At 46.5% G+C, this 25,042-nt stretch overlaps 1 protein-coding gene across 10 annotated transcripts in view; it reads left to right on the plus strand.

Annotated features, from left to right (window-relative positions):
* Positions 1-25,042, plus strand: part of arhgap21a (Rho GTPase activating protein 21a) — a 312,775-nt gene that overhangs the window by 195,456 nt on the left and 92,277 nt on the right. For all 10 annotated transcript variants that reach the window (XR_011947721.1, XM_072508463.1, XM_072508459.1 and 7 more), the window contains one exon: positions 10,900-12,997. Coding sequence is in view for 9 of the 10 variants with exons in the window: in XM_072508463.1 (XP_072364564.1) it covers positions 10,900-12,997 (2,098 nt within the window). In the remaining variant the exon portion in view is untranslated. The remainder of the gene's footprint in view (positions 1-10,899; positions 12,998-25,042) is intronic.

Genomic DNA, 25,042 nt, shown 5'->3' on the forward strand with positions numbered 1-25,042 from the left:
GCCCCCCGACATTATATGGATTGGACCAGGAGTGGAGCGGTTAAAAAAGTGATCTTGGGGCAGCGAAAAGTGCGAGGGAGGAAAAGCAAGATGGTGGCGGGTGGAGAACTAGCAGCGTGGGCGCAGTGGTCGCAGGAGCAGCAGGAGTGTCTTAAACGCTGCTTTGAGGAGCTGAAGACAGAAATGCTGGCGCCAATGAAGGCAGCGATTGAGAAGCTTGTGGTGGCCCAGAAGGCCCAAGGGGCGGCGATCTGGGAGGTGCAGCAAAAAGCCTCAGAGAACGAGGATGAGATCTTGGGCCTGGCGGTGAGGTCGAGGCGCTGCACAAGAGGTGGGCGGAAAAATTCGAGGACCTGGAGAATAGGTCGAGGAGGAAGAATCTTCAGATTCTGGGTCTCCCTGAAGGAGTGGCGGGGCCCGATGCCGGGGCATATATGAGCACGATGCTCAATTCGCTGATGGGCGCGGGAGCTTTCCCGAGGCCCCTGGAGCTAGATGGGGCTGATTGGGTCCTGGCAAGGAGACCCAAAGTCAACGAGTCACCAAGGGCTGTAGTGGTGAGGTTCCACCGCTTTATGGACAGAGAGTGTGTCCTGAGATGGGCCAAAAAAGAGCGGAGCAGCAGGTGGGAGAACACGGAGATCCGAATTTACCAGGACTGGAGTGCGGAGGTGGCTAAGAAGAGGGCTGGTTTTAACCGGGCTAAGGCGGTGCTCCATCGGAAGGGGGTGAAGTTCGGGATGCTGCAGCCAGCGCGATTGTGGGTCACGTTCCAAGATCGGCACCACTATTTTGAAACGCCTGATGAGGCATGGAACTTTATACAAACTGAAAAGTTGGACTCAAATTGAGGGTTGGTCATAGGGGGATGTTTACTGTGTTTATTGTGTTTGGCGAATGTTCTCTGGGTTTGAGTGCTGGGTGGGGATGGTGAATGGATTTGATGTGGGGGCTGTAGGAGAGTGTGGGCGTCGGTGTTGGAGGGGCAGGGCCCTACGGAGGAAGAGGGGGAGTGGAGGCACGGGGATGGGGAGTTGGGGTAAGGCCGCAAAAAGGAGCTGCGCCAGAGGGGGCAGGGCCGGCTCAGGAAAGTGCGGGCTTTTTCCCGTGGTAGGGAAGGATGGGGGTGGGGCCGGGGAGGGAAGGGCGGTGCTGGAGAGGAGCGCACACTGACTGCCAAGGGATGGGGGGATTCTCACACTGGGGGGGTCGATGGACTGGCGGGAGGGGCTGGGGTCAGCAGGAGTCAGCTGACTTACGGGAGTGTCATGGGGGGAGCAAAATGGCTAGATGTGGATCTAGTGGGGGGAGAGGGGAGGGGGGGAACAGGGTTGCTGCTGCATTGGCCAAAAGGGAGCTGGAAGTAGGAGAGGTGGGCGGAGGTCTGCCGCCTGGGGGACTGGAGGGTGCGGGAGGCGCGGGCACGTGGCTGGCCGAGAAAAGGAGATGGTTAGTGGGGTGGGGGGCTGATAACTTGGAATGTGAGGGGCCTGAACGGGCCGGTCAAGAGGGCCCGGGTGTTCGCGCACTTAAAGGGACTGAAGGCAGACACGGTTATGCTCCAGTAGACACATCTGAAGGTGGCAGATCAGGTTAGGCTGTGAAAGGGATGGGTAGGACAGGTCTTTCATTCAGGGCTGGGTGCGAAGAACAAAGGGGTTTCAATACTGGTGGGGAAGCGGGTGTCGTTTGAGGCAATGAATATTGTAGTGGATAATGGAGGTCGATACGTGATGGCGAGCGGTAGGTTGCAGGGGGTGCGGGTGGTACTGGTGAACGTATATGCCCCGAATTGGGATGATGCCGGATTTATGAAACGCATGCTGGGTCGGATTCCGGATCTGGAGGTAGAAAGCTTGATAATGGGGGGGGGGACTTCAACACGGTGCTGGACCCAGCACTGGACCGCTCTAGGTCCAGGACGGGTAAGAGGCCGGCTGCGGCCAAGGTGCTCGGGGTTTATGGACCAGGTGGGGGGAGTGGATCCATGGAGGTTTGTCAGGCTGCTGGCCAGGGAATTTTCCTTCTTTTCCCACGTCCATAGAGCCTACTCCCGGATAGATTTTTTCATTTTGAGTAGGGCGCTAATCCCGAAAGTGGAGGGGACGGAATATTCGGCCATAGCCATCTCGGACCACGCCCCGCATTGGGTGGAGCTGGAGTTGGGGGAGGAGAGGGACCAGCGCCCGCTGTGGCGCCTTGATGTGGGACTATTGGCGGATGAGGAAGTATGCGGGTGGGTGCGGGAGTGCATTGAAAGATATTTGGAGGCCAACGACAACGTGGAGGTGCAGGTGGGGGTAGTCTGGGGGGCGCTGAAGGCGGTGGTCAGGGGAGAGCTAATGTCCATTAGGGCCCACAGGGAGAAGAGAGAGGGGAGGGAGAGGTTGGTGGCGGAGATTTTAAGGGTGGATAGGAAGTATGCAGAGGCCCCCGAGGAGGGGCTACTCAGGGAGCGACGGAACCTCCAGACGGAGTTCGACCTGTTGACCACAGGGAAAGCAGAGGCACAGTGGAGGAAAGCGCAGGGGGTGACGTATGAGTATGGGGAGAAGGCGAGTCGGATGCTGGCACACCAGCTTCGTAAGAGGGAGGCAGCGAGGGAGATTGGTGGAGTTAAGGATAGAGGGGGAATACGGTGCGGATGCAGTAAGAATAAACTAGGTATTTAGGGACTTCCATGGGGATCTGTACAGATCTGAGCCCCCAGCGGGGGAGGAGGGGATGTGACGATTCTTAGATCAGCTGAGGTTCCCGAGGGTGGAGGAGAAGGAGGTGGCTGGTTTGGGGGCGCCGATTGGGCTGGGGGAGCTGGTTAAAGGATTGGGGAGCATGCAGGCGGGGAAGGCCCCGGGGCCGGATGGGTTCCCGGTTGAATTCTACAGGAAATACGTGGACCTGCTGGGCCCGTTGCTAGTGAGGACTTTCAATAAGGCGAGGGAGGGGGGACCTTGCCCCTGACAATGTCTAGGGCGCTGATTTCTTTGATCCTGAAGCGGGACAAGGATCTACTGCAATGTGGGTCGTATAGACCGATCTCGCTCCTCAATGGTGATGCTAAGTTGCTGGCAAAGGTGCTGGCTACGAGAATTGAGGACTGAGTCATAAGAACATAAGAACTAGGAGCAGGAGTAGGCCACCTGGCCCCTCGAGCCTGCTCCACCATTCAATGAGATCATGGCTGATCTTTTGTGGACTCAGCTCCATTTTCCGGCCCCAACACCATAACCCTTAATCCCTTTATTCTTCAAAAAACTATCTATCATTATCTGAAAAACATTTAATGAAGGAGCCTCTACTGCTTCACTGGGCAAGGAATTCCATAGATTCACAACCCTTTGGGTGAAGAAGTTCCTCCTAAACTCAGTCCTAAATCTACTTCCCCTTATTTTGAGGCTATGCCCCCTAGTTCTGCTTTCACCCGCCAGTGGAAACAACCTGCTCGCATCTATCCTATCTATTCCCTTCATAATCTTATATGTTTCTATAAGATCCCCCCTCATCCTTCTAAATTCCAACGAGTACAGTCCCAGTCTACTCAACCTCTCCTCGTAATCCAACCCTTTCAGCTCTGGGATTAACCTAGTGAATCGCCTCTGCACACCCTCCAGTGCCAGTACGTCCTTCCTCAAGTAAGGAGACCAAAACTGAACACAATACTCCAGGTGTGGCCTCACTAACACCTTATACAATTGCAGCAGAACCTCCCTAGTCTTAAACTCCATCCCTCTAGCAATGAAGGACAAAATTCCATTTGCCTTCTTAATCACCTATTGCACCTGTAAACCAACTTTTTGCGGCTCCTGCACTAGCACACCCAGGTCTCTCTGCACAGCAGCATGTTTTAATATTTTATCATTTAAATAATAATCCCTTTTGCTGTTATTTCTACCAAAATGGATAACCTCACATTTGTCAACATTGTATTCCATCTGCCAGACCCTAGCCCATTCACTTAGCCTATCCAAATCCCTCTGCAGACTTCCAGTATCCTCTGCACTTTTTGCTTTACCACTTATCTTGGTGTCGTCTGCAAACTTGGACACATTGCCCTTGGTCCCCAACTCCAAATCATCAATGTAAATTGTGAACAGTTGTGGGCCCAACACTGATCCCTGAGGGACACCACTAGCTACTTATTGCCAACCAGAGAAACACCCATTAATCCCCACTCTTTGCATTCTATTAATTAACCAATCCTCTATCCATGCTACTACTTTCCCCTTAATGCCATGCATCTTTATCTTATGCAACAACCTTTTGTGTGGCACCTTGTCAAAGGCTTTCTGGAAATCCAGATATACCACATCCATTGGCTCCCCGTTATCTACCGCACTGTTAATGTCCTCAAAATATTCCACTAAATTAGTTAGGCACGACCTGCCCTTTATGAACCCATGCTGCATCTGTCCAATGGGACAATTTCCATCCAGATGCCTCGCTATTTCTTCCTTGATGATAGATTCCAGCATCTTCCCTACTACCGAAGTTAAGCTCACTGGCCTATAATTACCCGCTTTCTGCCGACCTCCTTTTTTAAACAGCGGTGTCACGTTTGCTAATTTCCAATCCGCCGGGACCACTCCAGAGTCTCGTGAATTTTGGTAAATTATCACGAGTGCATTTGCAATTTCCCTAGCCATCTCTTTTAGCACTCTGGGATGCATTCCATCAGGTCCAGGAGACTTGTCGACCTTTAGCCCCATTAGCTTGCCCATCACTACCTCCTTGGTGATGACAATCCTCTCAAGGTCCTCACCTGTCATAGCTCATTTCCATCAGTCACTGGCATGTTATTTGTGTCTTCCACTGAAGACCGACCCAAAATACCTGTTCAGTTCCTCAGCCATTTCCTCATCTCCCATTATTAAACCTCCCTTCTCATCCTCTAAAGGACCAATATTTACCTTAGCCATTCTTTTTTTGTTTTATGTATTTGTAGAAACTTTTACTATCTGTTTTTATATTCTGAGCAAGTTTACTCTCATAATCTATCTTACTCTTCTTTATAGCTTTTTTTAGTAGCTTTCTGTTGCCCCCTAAAGATTTCCCAGTCCTCTAGTCTCCCACTGATCTTTGCTACTTTGTATGTTTTTTCCTTCAATTTGATACTCTCCCTTATTTCCTTAGATATCCACGGTCGATTTTCCCTCTTTTTACCGTCCTTCCTTTTTGTTGGTATAATCCTTTGCTGAGCACTGTGAAAAATCACTTGGAAGGTTCTCCACTGTTCCTCAACTGTTTCACTATGAAGTCTTTGCCCCCAGTCTACCTTAGCTAGTTCTTCTCTCATCCCATTGTAATCTCCTTTGTTTAAGCACAAAACACTGGTGCTTGAATTTACCTTCTCACCCTCCATCTGTATTTTAAATTTCACCATATTGTGATCGCTCCTTCCGAGAGGATCCCTAACTATGAGATCCTGAATCAATCCTGTCTCATTACACAGGACCAGATCTAGAACCGCTTGTTCCCTCGTAGGTTCCATTACATACTGTTCTAGGAAACTATCGCGGATACATTCTATAAACTCCTCCTCAAGGCTGCCTTGACCGACCTGGTTAAACCAATCAACATGTAGATTAAAATCCCCCATGATAACTACTGTACCATTTCTACATGCATCTGTTATTTCTTTGTTTATTGGCTGCCCCACCATAATGTTACTATTTGGTGGCCTATAGATTACTCCTATCAGTGACTTTTTTGCTGTCCCGGGGGTGATTCATGAGGAGCAGTCAGGATTTGTGAAGGGTAGGCAATTAAATACAAATGTGCGGAGGCTCCTCAATGTGATTATGATGCCCCCGGTGGGGAGGGAAGCGGAGGTAGTGGCAGCTATGGACGCGGAGAAGGCCTTTGACCGGGTGGAGTGGGAGTATCTTTGGGAAGTGTTGCGGAGGTTTGGGTTCGGGGAGGGGTTCATCAGCTGGGTCAGGCTGCCATATAGAGCCCCGGTGGCGAGTGTGGCTACGAATCGGCGGAGGTTGGAGTACTTCCGGCTGTACCGGGGGACGAGGCAGTGGTGCCCCCTGTCCCCCTTGTTGTTTGCACTGGCAATTGAGCCTCTGGCCATGGCACTAAGGGAGTCCAGGAAATGGAGGGGACTGGTCCGGGGGGGAGAGGAACACCGGGTGTCTTTGTATGCTGATGACCTGTTGCTGTATCTGGCAGATCCAGTGGAGGGGATGGCGGAGGTCATGCGGATCCGAAGGGAGTTTGGGGACTTTTCAGGGTATAAACTCAACGTAGGGAAGAGTGAACTCTTTATGGTGCATTCAGGGGACCAGGGAAGGGGGATAGACGAGCTACCGCTGAAGAGAGCGGAAAGGAGCTTTCGGTACCTGGGGATCCAAGTAGCTAGGAGTTGGGGGGCCCTGCACAAGCTCAATTTGACGTGGTTGGTGGAGCAGATGGAGGAGGATTTTAAAAGATGGGATATGCTGCCACTCTCACTAGCGGGTAGGGTGCAGTTGGTCAAAATGACGGTCCTCCCGAGGTTTCTCTTTGTGTTCCAGTGCCTTCCCATTATGATCTCCAAGGCCTTTTTCAAACGGGTAAGTAGGAGCATCATGGTTTTGTGTGGGCAAATAAGACCCCGAGGGTGAAGAGTGTTTCTGGAGCGTAGCAGGGACAGGGGGGTGCTGGCGCTGCCGAATTTGTGCGGCTATTATTGGGCAGCCAATGTGGCGATGATCCGTAAGTGGGTAATGGAGGGAGAGGGGGCGGCGTTGGAGAGGCTAGAGATGGCATCCTGTGTGGGCACGAGCCTGGGGGCACTGGCGACGGCACCGCTGCCGCTCTCGCCGACAAGGTACACCACGAATCCGGTGGTGGCGGCGACGTTGAAGATCTGGGGGCAGTGGAGGCGACACAGGGGCGCGGTGGGAGCCTCGGTTTGGTCCCCGATTCGGGAGAATCATCGGTTCGTCCCGGGAAGGATGGATGGGGGGGTTTTGGAGCTGGCATCGGGCAGGGATTAGAAGAATGGGGGACCTGTTCATCGATGGGACGTTTGCGAGCCTCGGGGCGCTGGAGGAGAAGTTTGGGTTACCCCCGGGAAACGCTTTCAGGTACATGCAAGTGAGGGCGTTTGTGAGGCGGCAGGTGAGGGAATTCCCGCTGCTCCCGGCACACGGGATTCAGGACAGATGATTTCGGGTGTATGGGTTGGAGAAGGCAAAGTTTTGGCGATTTACCAGGAGCTGAAGGAAGAGGAGGAGGCCTCGGTGGAGGAGTTAAAGGGCAACTGGGAGGAGGAGCTGGGGGAGGAGATAGATGAGGGTCTGTGGGCTGATGCCCTGAGTAGGGTTAATTCTTCCTCCTCTTGCGCCAGGCTCAGCCTAATACAGTTAAAAGTTACTCACAGAGCACATATGACAGGGCGAGGTTGAGTAGGTTCTTTGGGGTGGAGGACAGGTGTGGGAGGTGCTCGGGAAGCCCGGCAAATCACGTCCATATGTTCTGGTTGTGCCTGGCACTGGATGGGTTTTGGAGTGGTTTTGTGAGGACTATGTCCAAGGTGGTGAACGCCCGGGTCAAGCCGAGCTGGGGATTAGCATTATTTGGGGTATCGGACGAGCCGGGAGTGCAGGAGGCGAAAGAGGCCGGTATTCTGGCCTTTGCGTCCCTGGTAGCCCGGCGGAGGATTTTGCTATTATGGAAAGATGCGAAGCCCCCTAGTGTGGAAGCTTGGATCAATGACTTGGCAGGGTTTATAAAGCTGGAGAGGATAAAGTTTGCCTTGCGAGGGTCTGTGCAGGGGTTCCTCAGGCGGTGGCAACCGTTCCTAGACTATCTCGCGGAGAGTTAGGAGGAGGTCAGCAGTAGCAGCAGCCCAGGGATGGGGGTGGGGGGTCTTTTGGGGGGGTGTTTGGGGTGGAGGGGGGCTTCCCTTATAGGTGCTTTTAAATGTCATATGGGGGAAATCCAATGTATAATTTTTGGTTGTTGTGTTCTTGTTTCTTTTTGGTGGGGGGGGGGGATTGTTGAAAATCTGTTGAAAAATTTGAATAAATATATTTTTTTTAAAGAAATTTTTGTTACACCTTTCTTGCTAATTTCCTAAACTTCCCCTCACGTGAACCTACTGGCCTCCCTTCCACCGCCCTCCCCTCCCCACATTTTTAATTTAAAGCCCTATTTGCCCAGTTATTCACTAGGACACTGGGGATCAAAGTTTTCCCAATAACTTTGGAAACTTCTACATAATAACTTTCTTTATTTCAAGGTTACCATCGATCTTTGCCAACTTAATTTTATTTTTTGTTGTAGAATGTCTTAGCAGTTATATGATTTTAGTAAGGGCAAAGTTGCATTTGACAACCTCGCCCATTTTCAAAGATCCCTTACAGCCACAGTCAGGGCTTTTTTTTATTGCTGACGAGCTTACATGATGGGTGGGACAAGCTTGGTGATGACGACCTTGCATGTTGGGATTTGAACAGGAAATGTTGTAATATGAATTTACACCTGAAGTGAATTAGGAACTATTTTCATTTTACAGCAGGGCAGATTTGATATGTTAATTGGATGATTGTGGACCAAAGTGGGAGCACTGAAGTACATTCATTTGAACTAACAAACAAATAATTTGTCAACTAATTTCTGTAAATTTAGTATTTGATTTTTAAAAATGATTGAACTTTCCTGTACAACAAAAAGCAGATTGGGCAAATGTTCCAAACTAAGTTTAATAGTCTTGCAGAGGAGCCAAACTTTGAAATATAAGGTAGGTGAACTGACAGTATTATTTAGAGACCTTTCACTAAAGCAATAGTTTTTATGTTCCTATTTTTCTCTACTTGAGAGTGAGTGTTTACTTGCAGTAATAATCAGGCAGGTTTTGTTTAGTTTTGAAATGAAAAGGATAAATTGGAAAGTTTTGTAGAATTCCTGATTAACACCAATGGTTACATAGGCTTTGGTTTATTTTCTTACTGTAATCCTGGATTGAATAAGCTTTTGTAAATGTCTCTAATCTCTGGTAAGTATTTTTGTAAGTTATCCTGCAAGCAGAAAATCAGATTTGAGCAAAATAGTTTATTTTCCAGCCTTTAGTAATCACTTTTTGACTTGGATAAGAGAATTTTAACTAAATTTGGCAGGCCAGTTTGTCGTTTGACTTTTACTCAAGTTCCAGGTTTTAAACTTAACTTTCGCTGGAGTGTGTTTTGTAATTTAGGCTGCTGAATTAAATTAAATGCTCTATAATAGCTCAATATTTTACCGGGGGGAGGGGGTGGGGGGAGAGGGGTCGGAGATAGAACTTGATTTCCCGTCCACAAGCACACCACCAGTTAATCAATTGCAGAAACTGTAATTCTGGAAAAATCTGTGACTGACCCATTTTCCTGATTGTAAAAGAAAGCACGGTAATGGGAATTGGAAGAGACTTAATAGAAAATGAAGGACCATTAATGTACAAGTTAGCTCATTTGTATAAACCTCAAGCCTCCAGATAAATGAAATTTGAAAAATGCCTTCTAATTTCTAGCTGAAGAATATATATTGAGAGACAAGAGAAAGAGAAAATGCTGGAAAATCTCAGCAGGTCTGGCAGCATCTGTAGGGAGAGAAAAGAGCTAACGTTGTAGGGAGAGAAAAGAGCTAACGTTTCGAGTCCAATGACTTTGACAAAGAGTCATCGGACTCGAAACGTTAGCTCTTTTCTCTCCCTACAGATGCTGCCAGACCTGCTGAGATTTTCCAGCATTTTCTCTTTCGTTTCAGATTCCAGCATCCACAGTAATTTGCTTTTATCCAATATATATTGAGATTGGCTCCTAATAAAACTAATGCTGGGTATTTTAATTCCTTCTATTAAAATAAATCTTCAAGAATCAGGTTTAAAGTTAATATGGGAAGAATAGTGGTGTGTTTTTTCCACAATGAATCTGATGATTCCTGTGATGGTGGAACAATGGACATATCATCTATGGGGTTAGTATTCTTCGTAAATTGTATAGATGGATATCATGGAGTTTTGTTTAATTAGCTTTAGGGGTCAGGTAGAAATTTTTCTCTGATATTTACAGCAAAGATCATGAGGCAGAAAGCGGCTGAAGAACCTAGGGATGCAAAGACCTTTTAACATTCTCTAAGCTCCTGCCAGGCTGCTGAATTAAATGCTCTCTAATAGCTCAATGCTTTTCCCGGGGGCGGGGGGTGCGGTTGGCAGGGAGGGGGGAACAGAAATATAACTTGATTGGCCCTTCGCAACCACACCACCAGTTAATCACTTGCAGAGACTATAATTCTGGAACAATCTGTGACTGCCCAGCAGCTGGACAAAATGGCACACTGCTGGTGAATAGAAGTGGCTCACAGTTCTATGGAAAGGTTGTAGAGACTCTAAACGGTTAACTATTTCTTTCTCCACAGATGCTGCCAGACCTGCAGAGTTTATCCCACATTTTATGTTTTATTATAATGATGAAAAAGGTGCTTACCTTTGGAGCAAACAACCCCCAGCCCTTTCTCACTGCCAAGTTTCCCAGCCCCTGAGAAAGCTGTGCAGCCATAGTAAATTTTAATTGGGTTTTGATGTTTAGTGTCATGGAATAGCTAGCCGTTTTGGATTGCCATATTTCTTTTTAAAAACCCTTTCTGCCTGTCATGGGTGAAGGAAGGGTCAATATCACGGCCTTAACATTTAAGGAAAGAGAGTATATCTGGACGAGTCCATGATGAAGGAACTCTGATGAATAGCATTTTTTAATGGCTTAGCATTTTCTAATGGTTTTGTATTTTTTAATTTATGGGCAGAAAAGCAAGACGGTTTGATAGTTATTTCCATTAAAATTTGTGGTTTTCACTGTATAATGTTTTTCAACTCTAAAATAAAATGGTGCACATGTGTCCTTTTTCATAATTAAGTATATATTTTGTCTTTTTAAGGCATATTCCCAAGATGCCTACTTAAAAGGCAATGATCCATACACTGGCAATGCCTACAATATCCCTCAGCCACCACCTGTTTGTTACCCTCGATTGACTAACACTTCTTCAACTGTGGCTCAGCCCATGGAGGTTTCACCACCAGAATCTTCTCGCGGGAGGCAACAAATTAGTAGGCCAGTACGGACAGTTGCCGCATCTGATAGAGGAAGTCGAGCTGAAGTGCAAGTTCCACCTTCGTCAAAAGATATTTCAAAAACTAATACTGCTGTGTGTGTTTGCAATGAAACAGTAAGGACTGTTGTTGTGCCTTCAGAGAGGGTTGCTGATTTTGCACCTGGTAAAGTTAACCATTCCAGCCCAAATCACAGAACAGAAGAAATACAGCACAGCTTGACGGACCACACAATTGGGAAACCAAAATCGAGGACCACTTCTTCAACTATTTTAAGCAGTAATGTGGTTCAACAAGTCACAAGTGGTAGGGTAAAAGATGCTACAGCAACTACCTCTACCGCGAATGCTGGTAAACAGACAATCTATGGATCATATTTAGAAGCTACTTCCAGCAAATCTACACCTCGAACCACAGACTCTTCAGTAATAACAAATCATCATGCATCTTCAACAACTGTTACTTCGCACCAGAATATAGACTGGCGCAATTATAAAACTTACAAAGAGTATACTGAAAATAGACGTTTGCACATGTATGGTAGCAGAACAATACAGGAAAGATTAGACTGTTTAAGAGCAGCAGTTCAAAACTCAGCAGATTATCAACAAGCTGCCCTAAACCGAATTACAACTCCCGCACGACGTCGGAGCACTTCACATGATCGATCTTGCCAAGCTACACCAATGAGATACCGTAGTGCGTCTCAGGAAAGATTAGGAGAATCTGTTTTAATGCAAAATTGGCCACGGAGCGCTTCACAGGATGCATTAACATCACCAGTAATTGGACCACAGAACCATAGGACACGATCATGTGATTATCTCGGAAAGCAAGCAGAAACATTGGGCAGTCTCTCTGCGGACATTGAAATGTTCAACTCAGATGATCCAGCTGGTAATGGGGTGCATCGAATGTTTAACCAAACAACTGGAATTAATGATCTGGATAATAGGCTTTGTTTTCATGAAGGATTCCGGCAAGTTGGGCAGCCAGGAACTCGCTTATCTACCACTGGTACAACACAATCTCAGAAAAGTAGTCTTTCACCAAGTGTTCCGAGCGCTGACAGTATAAAAATACAATCCAACGTTCGAAATGGTGCACGTCCTAGCCCTGCCGTGCCTATTTGGAAGGTCGCCACTGATACAAAGTCAGTTCAGCATTCAAGGGAACACCAGTCTATTTACACAGGGCAGCAACCTCTAGCTGCTTCTCAAGAAAAGTCATATTTACCAATGTCATTTCAAAATACCTTGCCAAGTTCTTTGTTAACCACCTCTGTTTCCTATGCAGCACCACCAGTTCTTTCTCCTACACAAAGTATTGGTATTGATGAATTAAAAGACCAAAGAATGGCAAATCATCGCAATCTATGTGGCCAGCACTTTGAGCCAAGGACAAGAACTGAAAGTGTGCCTGAACATCCAGCAGAAGTAGTCATTGGTGTAAGATCGGCTTCATGTTCTGCACCAACATCTGTACAGCCTTTCATGAAGACAAGTAGGAAAATAAAGACCCCTGCTACCTCTAGTGTTACTAATGCATCAGTTAGACAAAAGAGTAAGGAATTGGAAAAATTGAAACCTGCAAGTAAACCAGAACAAGAGAAAGTTAAATTAGGCGAAGAGTATTGTCTAGAACAAAATGAGCTCAACTCTGGGTGTAAAGAGCAGGATCCTTCAGACCTAAAAGAGACTGTGGTTTTGAGGGGAAATCTTGCTGCAAGTAGATTAACACCACAACCGCTAAGGCATCAGTCATACATTATGGCTGTAAATTCACCAGACACAGTAACGGATCCTACCTGCTGGTTACCTAATGATGCACGTCGTGAGGTAAATATTAAACGAATGGGTGACCACAGGAAGACATCAAGTTCAAGCCCACAGGATGACTCATTAGCATCTATCCCTTTCATAGGTAAGACCAAAACAGATTTTCTTTAATAAATTAAATATGAACATTTTGTTCCACCAATATACCATGGAAGCATTTAAGGAGAAAAATGACAAATTGAAAATGTTTGCTTTAATTGTTTTGTAATGACAATCTTGCTACATGTAGAAATAATTTTCATCAAATGTTTTTCACACATTGAAAATGGACAATGCTAGCTTGAATACACATTTGCATTTTTAATATTGGTTTCTGTTATGTTCTTTTCACCATACCTTCAGTTGTTGCAAGTATTATAGGTAGTCATGATGCTTTTGGAAAGGAGTAGGAATGCTTCTTGATCTTGAACCTTACATGTTGGACACAAATTCAGTCGGTTACGAAAATGTGAAAGTGAGAAAATAAACTGAAGTAAAATGTATGTCTATTTACATTTAGAACTGCAAATATTTTAAGGCTCATTAGTCGGCACCCTGAACAGAGTCTCGATGTTAAAGATCTGGGGCGAGATTCTCCGACCCCCCGCTGGGTCGGAGAATCGCCGGGGGCTGGCGTGAATCCCGCCACCGCCGGTTGCCGAATTCTCCACCACCGGATATTCGGCGGGGGCGGGAATCGCGCCGCGCCGGTTGGCGCCCCCCCCCCCCCCCCCCCCCCCGCGCGATTCTCCGGCCCGGATGGGCCGAAGTCCCGCTGCTAAAATGCCTGTCCCGCCGGCGTAAATTAAACCACCTACCTTACTGGCGGGACAAGGCAGCGCGGGCGGGCACCGGGGTGCGGGGCGATCTTGCCCCGGGGGGTGCCCCCACGGTGGCCTGGCCCGCGATCAGGGCCCACCGATCCGCGGGAGGGCCTGTGCCGTGGGGGAACTCTTTCCCTTCCGCCTTTGCCACGGTCTCTACCATGGCGGAGGGAAGAGAATCCCTCCACTGCGCATGCGCGGGAATGCCGTGAGCGGCCGCTGATGCTCCCGCGCATGCACCGCCCTGAGATGTCATTTCCGCGCCAGCTGGCGGGGCACCAAAGGCCTTTTCCGCCAGCTGGCGGGGCGGAAATTCGTCCGCCGCCGGCCTAGCCCTTCAAGGTTGGGGCTCGGCCCCCAAAGATGCGGAGCATTCCTCACCTTTGGGGCGGCGCGATGCCCAACTGATTTGCGCCATTTTGGGCGCCAGTCGGCGGACATCGCGCCGATACCGGAGAATTTCGCCCCTGAATCTTACAGAAAACATTTGCTTTCTGTTAAATGCATCTTGTAGTTCTCCTGTCTTGTCAGGTCGAAATTGACTTGTTTCTAAACAAGTTGCCAAAAAATACAAATGGGCTGTCCGGTGAACCCTGCTGTTTCTTCATACATTTTTGCATAGTTTTTACTGAGTTAATGCAATAAAAAAAATAACTTATCTGAGAAAACCAACTTAAAAAAGGCATTTTACTGTCATTTTTGTCAATGGTTTCAGATTGAAAGAAAAATCTACATTGCTGCAAAGATGAGAGGTAGCGCATAAAATTGGAAAGATTTTAGAAACCAGCAAAGGATGACTAAAAGAAAAATAAAGAGGGAGAAATTGGAGGATGAGAGAAAACTAGCAAGACATATAAAAGCAGACAGTAAAAGCTTCAAGTCTATATAAAGGAGGAGAACATCTAAAGTATGCATTGGTCCTTGGAGGATGAGATTGGGGAAATAATAATGGGAAACAAAGAAATGGCAGACTTTGAACAAGTGTTATGTATGTGTCCACACAGCAGAAGATAAAACAAATGCTCTAAGAATTAAGAGAAAATCATGCTCACAAGAGAAAAAGCACTCTTAAGGAAAACTTGTAGGACCCCTGTATCCGATAGCTTGCATCCTCGGATCTTAAAGGAAGTGGCTGCAGAATTGTGGATGCATTGCTTTTAATCTTACAAATTCTCTGGATTCTGGAAAGGCTCCGGTGGAAAACTGAAAATGTAACACCACTATTGAATGAAGGATGGAGACAAAGAAGGAAACCAGGCCAGTTAATTTAACATATGTCATTGTGAAAATGCTCAAATCCATTTTTAAGGAGGTACCAGCACGACATTTAAAAATATTACGGAATGTGGGCGTCTCTGGCTAGACCAGCATTTATTTCCCATCCCTAGTTACCCTTGAGAAGGTGGTGGTAAACTGCCTTCTTTAATTGCTGCAGTCCATGAGATGTAGGTATATCCATAGTGGTGTTAGGGAGAGAGTTACAGAATTTTGATCCAGCAACAGTGAATGAATGGTGATGTATTTCCACGTCAGGATGGTGAGTGGCTTGGAGGGGAACCTTCAGATGGTGGTGTTCCAGACAGTAGTTTCTAAACATGGGTTTGGAAGGTGCTGCCTAAGGAGCTTTGGTGAGTTCCTGCAGTGCATCTTGTAGATGGCACACACAACTGCCAATCTTCATCGGTAGTGGAAAAATAGCAATCATGATACAATCCGGCAGAGTGAACATGGTTTTGTGAAAGAATCATAGAATCCCTACAATGCAAAAGAATCCCTACAGTGCAGAAGGAGGCCATTCAGCCCATTGGGTTCGTATTGGCCCTCCGAGAGAGCACCCTACCTAGGCCCACTTCCCCGCCCTATCCCCATAACCCCACGCATTGATCACTAAGGGGCAATTTAGCATGGCCAATCCACCTAACCTGCACATCTTTGGACAGTGGGAGGGAACCGGAGTACCCAGAGGGAAACGCACGCAGACACTGGGAGAACGAGAATGGGGAGAACCAAGGTAAATAGTGTTTGACAAATTTATTAGAGTTCTTTCAAGATGTAACAAGCAGAGTAGATAAAGGGGAACCAGTAGATGTTGAATGCCTTTTGCAAATGTAAGTACACCACAAGGGGCCACATAAAAGGTTATGGCACAAGATGAGAGCTGATGATGATGATGAGGGGGGGGGGCACAAACTACTTAATAAAAGGACGGTGCTTATGGCAACGAAGACTGTTACAAACCCAGGGGGATGGTATGTCGTGTTCAGCTGGGTCCTGGAAGGGACACCAGTGGTCCTTGTTAACGTGTATGCTCCCAACTGGGAGGACACGGAGATTATAAAGAAGACCATGACGGAAATCCCTGACATAGACACACACTGACTCATCGTGGGAGGAGTCTTTAACTGTGTACAGGACCTACGGACATACAAGTCGAACCCCAAACAGGGAACAGCTCTAACATGGCGAAAGAACTCACCACATTTATGGAGCAGATGGGGGCAATGGACCTATGGAGGTTCACTCACCCAGGGGAGAAGGAGTTCTCCTTCTTCTCCCAAGTACATAGGTATATACACGCATACACTTTTTTGTTCCAGGGATAGTAGGAGCGGAATACTCCGCAATCATGATCTCCGACCACACACAAACTACATGGATGGGAGGTTGGAGACGGGACGTGCCCAGCGCCCCCATGGAGGTTGGATACGGCCTTCCTTCCGGACCAGGTTTTCTGCGAGAAATTATCACAAGCCATAGTCAGTATATTACTAATAACCAGAATGGTGTGGTCTCACCCTCCACATTCAGGGAGGCGCTGAATGCTGTGATCAGGGGCAAGATTATTGCCTATAAAGCAAGTAGAGACAGGGAAGAGAGGGTGGCTAGGCAACAGCTAGTCGACTCCATACTGGAGATAGACTGACGACACTCTGCGGCCCTGACCTTAGAGCTTCTGGCGGAGAAGAAAAAGCTACAAATGGACTTTGGCCTGCTCTCCACGAGGAAAGCAGTGCACCAACTCTGCCAGACACTGGGGACCTTCTACGAACACTGAGGCAAAGCCAGCCTTCTGCTGTCTCGCCACCTGAGAAAGCAGGCAGACATGAGGGAAGTAGCACAGATTAGGGACAAGAAAGGCAAACTGGTAGCAGAGCAGGAAAAGGTCAACGATACAGTCGAGGCCTTTTACTGGGGGCTGTATACAGAGGGTGACTTGAGGATGAGGCAGTTCCTCGATTGACTGGACATGCCAGCAGTGGGGGAGGAGAGGAAATGGGGGCTGGAAGCACCATTAGAACTGGGAGAAATTATGGAGAACATTGACTCTATGCAGACGGGATCGGCGCCGAGACCAGATGGATTCCTGGCGGATTCACAATAGCACTGGCCCCACACCTGCAAAGGGCACCCTGCGGGAGATGTTCAGAGACTCGCTGGCAAGGAATACCCTGCCTCCGACGCTAGCACAAGCCTCGATCTCGATGATACCCAAGACAATGATCCGGCATTATGCGGGTCATACAGACCCATCGCACTCCTCAATGTAGACGTGAAAAATACTGGCCAAAATCCTAGCCAGGCAACTGGAGAACTGCGTTTCAAAGGAAGTTGCAGAGGACCAGACACACTTTGTTAAGTGTAGGCAGCTAATGTCGAACATCAGACGTCTGCTAAATGTGACAATGACCCCATCCAGGGAGAGAACCAGAGGTGATCATCTCCCTGGATGTAGAAGTAGCCTTCGAAAGAGTCGAGTGGAAGTACCTTATAGAGGTACTGGAGCAGTTTGGGCTTGAGCAGGGTTTGGATTTGGATTTGTTTTATTGTCACGTGTATTGAGGTATAGTGAAAAGTATTGTTCTGTATACAGTCCTGACAGATCACTCCATACGTGAAAAAAAACATAGGACATACATAAATGCACAATGTAAATACATAAGCACAGGCAACGGGTGAGCATACGGAGTGCAGTACTACTCAGTAGAGAAGATGTGCAAAGAGATCAGTTTAGTTGATAAGAGGGTCATACAGGAGTCTGGTAACTTTTGTATCTCCTGCCTGATGGAAGAAGTTGAAAGAGCGGGTAACCTTGTGGGAGGGGTCTTTGATTATGCTGCCCGCTTTCCCAAGGCAGCGTTGGTGCAGACAGAGTCAATGGATGGGAGGCGGGTTTGCGTGATGGACTGGGATGTGTTCACGACTCCCTGTATTTTCTTGCGGTCTTGGGCTGAGCAGTTGCCATACCAAGCTGTGATGCAGCCAGATAGGATGTATTCCATGGTGCATCTGTAAAGGTTGGTGAGAGCCAATGCTGACATGCCGAATTTCCTTAGTTTCCTGAGGCAGTATAGGCGCTGTTGTGCTTTCTTGGTTGTAGCGTCGACATGGGTGGACCAGGACAGATTGTTGGTGATGTGCACACCTGGGAATTTGAAGCTGTCAACTACCTCCATCTCTGCACCATTGATGCAGACAGGGGTGTGTACGATACTTTGCATCCTGAAGTCAATCACCAGCTTTTTAGTTTTGCTAACGTTGAGGGAGAGATCGTTGTCCATGTCACTGGGTTCTCTGTCTCCCTTCTGTACTCCGACTCATCGTTATTCGAGATCCGACCCACTACGGTTGTGTCATCAGCAAACTTTTGATGGAGTTGGAGCCAAATTTTGCCAGCAGTCGTGTGTGTGTATAGGGAGTATAGTAGGGGGCTCAGTACGCAGCCTTGCGATGCCCCGGTATTGACAATTGTGGAGGAGGTGTTGTTTATCCTTGCTGATTGTGGTCAATGGGTCAGGAAGTTGAGGATTCAGTTACAGAGGGAGGAGCCACGTCCTAGGATTTGAAGCTTTGATGTTCACCGCATGGGAGAAACACCACCAGCTCTAATTACTTTCAGGTGCACAGTGACACTGCACAGAGACACAAGGCAGGGATATCCGCTGCCCCCGCTGCTATTCACCCTGACAATCGAGCCACTCGCGATCGCACCCAGAATGGTGAAAAACTGGAAGGGAATCCGGAGGGGATACATAGAGCACAGAGTCTCACTCTATGTGGATGACCTGCTCCTCTGCGTCGCAGACCCCCAAAACAGCATGGAAGGATTACGGCCCTCCTGAAAGATTTTGGAGCTTTCTTGGGCTACAAACTCAACCTGAGCTAAAGTGAAATCTTTCTCGGTGAACCCACAAGGGAAAGGGGCAGAGCTGGAGGGACTGCCATTTAAACAAGCCCAAAACAAATTCCACTACCTCGTGATCCAAATTGCCCACGACTGGGCAGGGATCCACAAGTGGAATCTGGCAAGTCTGGCGGAGCAAGTTAAAAATGATCTGCAGAGATGGGAGACACTTCCATTCTCCCTGGCGGAGAGGGCGCAGGCGATCAAGATGGACGTACTGCCCAGGTTCCTCTTCCTGTTCAGGTCCATACGGATCTACATCCCCAAGGCCGCCTTTAACACAATAGACTAAATGATCATGGTGTTTGAGAGGGGGAGGGGGGGCCCAAAATGAACGGGAAGCATGGGGGGCTTGGCCCTCCCAAATCTGCAATGCTACCACTGGGCAGCCAAAGCAGAAAGAGTGAGGGAATGGGTAAAAATGTAGGAGAGTTCCTGCACAGGGCCATCCTTCTGGGCCCTGGCCACAGCAGCACTCCCATCCTCAACAAACACTCCGGATATGGAACCAACTAAGACATGACCGAAATGTCCACTATGGCCTCGCTCTGCAACAGTCACAGGTTCGTGCTAGCCAAAATGGACACCACATTTAAAAAGTGGAGACAGGATGGGGGACGACGACGACACTGACGGTGACTTGTACACGGACAATAGACTGACCACGCTAGAAGAACTGATTGAGAGACTACAACTGACCAAGGGGAACGAGTTACGACACATGCAAGTCAAAAATTTCCTCCAGGGGGAAACAATGACATACCCAAGGGTACAGTGGTAGCACAGCTGCCTCACAGCACCAGGGACCTGGGTTCGATTCCGACCTTGGGTAACTGCGTGGAGTTTGTACATTCTTCCCATGTCTGCGTGGGTTTCCTCCAGGAGCTCCGATTTCGTGCCACAGTCCAAAAATGTGCAGGTTGGGTGGATAGGCTATGCTACATTGCCCCTAGGTGGGGTTACGGGTATAGGCCGGGCGATTGGGCCGAGGTAGGGTGTTCTTTCAAAGGGTCGTTGCAGACTTGATGGAACTGAATAGCCTCCTTCTGCACTGTAGGGATTTTAAGATTCTGTGATATGATTCTGAGAAAACTTGACAGGTTAAATGCTCTTGTGGGGAAGTCTAGAACTAGACACAGTTTTAAAAATAAGAGTTCTCCAATTTAAGACCGAGGCTAGGGGAAATTTCTTCTAAGGGTTGTTAGTTTTTAAAAATTCTCTTTCACAGAGAGAAGTGGAGGTTGGGTTGTTGAATATATTCAAGGCTCAGTCAGACAGAATTTCAGGGAAGTCAAGGTTTAGGGGGCTCAGACAGGAAAGTGGAGTTAGGCTACAATCAGATCAGCCTTGATCTTATCGAATGGTGGAGCAGACTCGATAGGCTTAATACTGAACACCCGACATAATGAAGCATTTGTTTCTAGTTGTAATTTGGTATGTTCTTACCCTTTATAAGTCAAGTTTTTTTCCTACAGTTAGAGAATGGTTTTATCTATTAGTTGGGCAAAGTAAACAAAAGAATCTTAAGAAATTCAAGCTAAATGTTCAATTATCAGATAAAATGTGTAACATTGAACTGAGAATGGACACAATTGGCTCTTTTTATTTCAATCACAAAACTTAAGTTGTTTAAAGACTGGTTTAATTCTTAGAAATTATACTGGCTTAATTCAACACTGCATTGATTGCTATCCAACTTCATCCAGACTGTTTGCAGGAGGCACCAAACCAGGCCACTCAAACAAAGGACCAGAATTTTCTGTCACAATAACTCCAGTCTAATGGTGCTGCTGGTGTTTGTGTAAATAGTATAGCAATTTCAGTAAGGGAACTATATGAGGCTCAATGCAAATGTCCAAATATTTCTGTCTGAGATGCACCACTTCACCATTAGCTTTAGAAAAGCAGCATTTTGATGCCTCCCCTCACCATTAAAATGTAGTGAGTGGCACATAGTTGCTGTCTTTGCCTTGTAGATACACATTTAATTTGCCACAAAATGTTAATTGTTATAATTTCAAGCACACATAGACTTTTGATGATGTGCTAAATGTTAATTACTGCTGATCAGGGTCTCTGGCATTGAAAATTAACTATTTAAAATATAGATTCATTCCTTCAGATATTGATGTTGAAATTTTTAAAATGTTAATTTAAAAATATGCATTTTTAAATTTAGACTACCCAATTCAATTTTTTTCCAATTTAGCGTGGCCAATTCACCTACCCTGCACATCTTTTGGGTTGTGGCTATGCATGGTGACACAGTGGTTAGCACTGCTGCCTCACAGCTCCAGGGTCCCGGGTTCAATTCCAGTATCAGGGTGATTGTCTGTCTGGAGTTTGCACTTTATCCCCATACCTGCGTGGGTTTCCTCCGGGTACTCCGGTTTTCTCCCACAGTCCAAAGATGTGCAGGTTAGGTGGATTGGCCATGCTAAATTGCCCCTTAGTGTCCAAAAGGTTAGGTGGGGTTACTGGGTTACGAGGACAAAGTGGAGGCGTGGGGGTGCTCTTTCCAAGGGCCGGTGCAGACTCGATGGACCGAATGGCTTCCTCTACTGTAAATTCTATGATTCTATGCCTGGTAGCAAAACTTGGGCAACATTTACAACAGGAAGAGTCCTAACAGAAAATGGAGATGTCCAGTGTGAATGAGGTAGGCCATCCGGTTAGTGATCCGGAGGCCAGAGGATGACTGGATACTTAAAAGTTTTAGCGCCGCAAGAACCGGCGCTAAAACTCAAGTTTGTGCTCATCATCTCGTCACAGCCCAAGCAAGTGTTATAGCTGGAGTCATCTGAATATGCACTGTTCTATTCAGGTTCCATTTTTATGTTGCTTTTCTATAAATAGGAAAGCAGGATTTTTTGTTTCTCTCTTCATTGGGCTGCAAGAAAGTTCTCTTGTACGTATTTCAGAAATTCCATTCCCTCTTTGCCCTGCATGTTGTTACTATCCCAGTCTATGTTAGGGTGATTGAAATTGTGCATTATCCCTGTCATAGTTTTCCATTTTTCTGTAATTTGCCTGCAGATCTACTCCTCTGATTTTCTTCCTGCAATTAGATGGCCAGTTGTGTTTACCCAGTTGTCTAAAATCCCGTCTGGTCTTTTTTACTTCTTGCCAGACTCTGCCTTTGACCTCTCAGCTATATAATCCCTTTCCATATCAATGATATCAACCAGACCTCCCGCCCAACTCTTGCGCACCAATGTTAAGTTCCTAATCCATCCCTTCTTTGAGCTAGACCCCTCTTGTGCCAGCAGCTCATCAATATGACTATTATGTTATGGCTGTATTGATTAAAACAATATATAGCCATAACTTAATTAGATAATTTAAAATGGTTTTAGCAGCACTGAAGTGCATAAAACTGCCATGTTTGCAGTAGCAAGCTAATAACTAACATGGCTATTTGCCACCCCATCTTGGGAGCGTTTGAATTATTTGCTTCATGAGCAAAATCCATAGATTACAGCACTGCCAGTCAATCTTGGTTTCAGTTTATATTTTGGAGATAATACTATGCATTCTAATTTGTATTTCTACTTATCACTGGAATGGTAGCTATTGCCAACAGAATAAAAGCCATTTTATCTGATTGCACTGTTTATTGCAACATTAATGTTACAGACAATGCCTAATTTGTGAAAATAACCACCGATCCGTCAGATTGCCATTCCTGACTCAAAAGATTGATCTTGCGTTTTTGCTTTGCTTCCTTTTCTGATTGAAATGTATTTTTTTGAAATAATTAATTTTTTAAAACTAATATACAATATGAATAAAAATACTTGAAATGTTTAGGCAATGTTGTACCCACGAGCCCCAATTTTTAAGCTTCAGCTTACATTGGTGCTCCAGCATAACACTCAGATCATGTTACCGAGGAACTGGGGAATTTGTTTTAATATTGTTCGGAAAAACTGCAGTTAAAACTGAATCATTAGCCAACCACTGACTTATTTTATCTTTTTCCCACTGTCCTAATATGTCTTCATTTATAAATGTATTCCCATATATTTTAATTTTTAAAAATTCTGCATTTGGATTTTATGTAGCGAGCAAGTTGTTTTCTGCTGCCTCTTGCTTCCATATCAAAATTGGAACTATCATTTTGAATCGTTTCATGTTAAAATAGTTTCCAGCAGTGATTTTTGTCATCCAGTTTCAGCTTATTTATATAGGACCCTTAAACGAAATAAAACCTCCCAAGACACTTCACGGTGATATTATAAAACAAAGCTGCATACCGATCCACATAAGGAAATATTAGGTCAGATACCAAAATCTTGGTCAGAAGTTTTAAGGAGAGTCTTAAAGAAAGAAAGCATAGTGGAGAGGTTTACAGGGGAATTCAGAAGTGTAGAGCCAAAGCAGCTGAAGGAACAGCCACCAATTATGGACCTATTGAAGTTGGCATGCTCAAAAGGCCAGAATTTGAAAACTAGGATGATCATTTTAAAATTACGGCAATGCTTAACCAGGAGCACATGTAGGTCAGCGAGCAGAGCTGTTATGATCCCAGCTGATACTGGATAAGTCGGATCCCAGAGTGAGACCTGGCTTGGCAGATCCTAACTTTGTTTTTTTTGTTTAGAAACCACGGAGGTGAATTTCATAGAATTTACAGTGCAGAAGGAGGCCATTCGGCCCATCGAGTTTGCACCGGCTCTTGGAAAGAGCACCCTACCCAAGATCCATACCTCCACCCTATCCCCATAACCCAGTAACCCCACCCAACACTAAGGGCAATTTTGGACACTAAGGGCAATTTAGAATGGCCAATCCTCCTAACCTGCACATCTTTGGACTGTGGGAGGAAACTGGAGCACCCAGAGGAAACCCACGCACACACGGGGAGGATGTGCAGACTCCACACAGACAATTGCTGAACATATTCACAAGAGTTTGCCAGCGTACTTTTAACACAAAGAATAAAACTTTTATTCAACCAGGAAAATGAACTATAAAAGGTATAAAAGATGAAAAGGTTGGAAAGATTTCAATCCGAACACCAGTAAATGAGTCAAATCACACTATTCTTTCACCTCAACTATACCTTTACAGATGCATATACATTTGTAAAGTTAACATAATTCACGAAATTTTATCTTATGCTGATATTCAACATCTGTATGCAGTACATGTGTGCTGTAGTTGGACACCACACCCCAAAATGAGTGATCAGTGCCACCAAAGCAAATGCCAAGCCCTGACCCCCCCCCCCCCCAAAATGCTTGTTACACTGTGAGCCGACTGGTCTCACTAAAATTTGAGGGCTTCCAATCTCTACACAAAGAACACGTCTTGGAATTCTGTCCCACGTCACTTATGCTCGGGTGGCATTAATTAGGATTCATCTATGTTTCAATCTCCTTCCGATGTACCTTTCCCCTGGATTTCCACGTACATTCAAGCTTCACCTTCCAAGCGCGCTTCCAGATATTCCGCCTTGCCAAGCAGAACACCACTGCTTCAAAAGTCCTGCAGTAAGGAGTCACCAACTTTTGGCTGCCTCCTCAGGTTGTCTGGCTTCCCTTAAGCCCACTTTGCTTTGTGTCTGCTCTTCACAGCTTTCTCCCTTTAATTCAGAGCCAGTTGCTCTGCTCCTTTCTTTTAACTGACCATTACAGGACCTGTTTCAGATTTCTGCCCTTGTCCCTTGGACTTCTTTCTGCCCCATTCCTGCTGTAGGACCTCAACCCTGTTCTCCTGAGGATGGCTTTTTTGGATTGGTGCTCTTCTTCTGGTCACATGACCTTCTGTTTCACTTTTCCTTATAGAATCATAGCATCATACTGTACAGAAGAAGCCCTTTGGCCCATCAAACCTGCACTGACAAATAACTACTCTAAATCTACACTAATTCCACTTCCCAGCACGTGGCCCATATCCTTGAACGGTATGGCATTAAGTGCTCTTCTAAGTACTTTTTGAGTACTTGCCTTGGATTGCCCATGATAAATTGTCCAAAAAGGGTTAGCTGGGGTTACGGGGATAGGGTGGAGGTGTGGGTTTAAGTAGGGTGCTCTTTTCAGGAGTCGGTGCAGACTCGATGGGCCGAATGGCCTCCTTCTGCACTGTTCTATGAAAAAAAAAACTACCCTCCCAGTCACTGCACTCCAGATTCCCAACACCC

Source organism: Scyliorhinus torazame, chromosome 6 (genome assembly GCF_047496885.1).
Source record: "Scyliorhinus torazame isolate Kashiwa2021f chromosome 6, sScyTor2.1, whole genome shotgun sequence".
Lineage (NCBI taxonomy): Eukaryota > Metazoa > Chordata > Chondrichthyes > Carcharhiniformes > Scyliorhinidae > Scyliorhinus > Scyliorhinus torazame.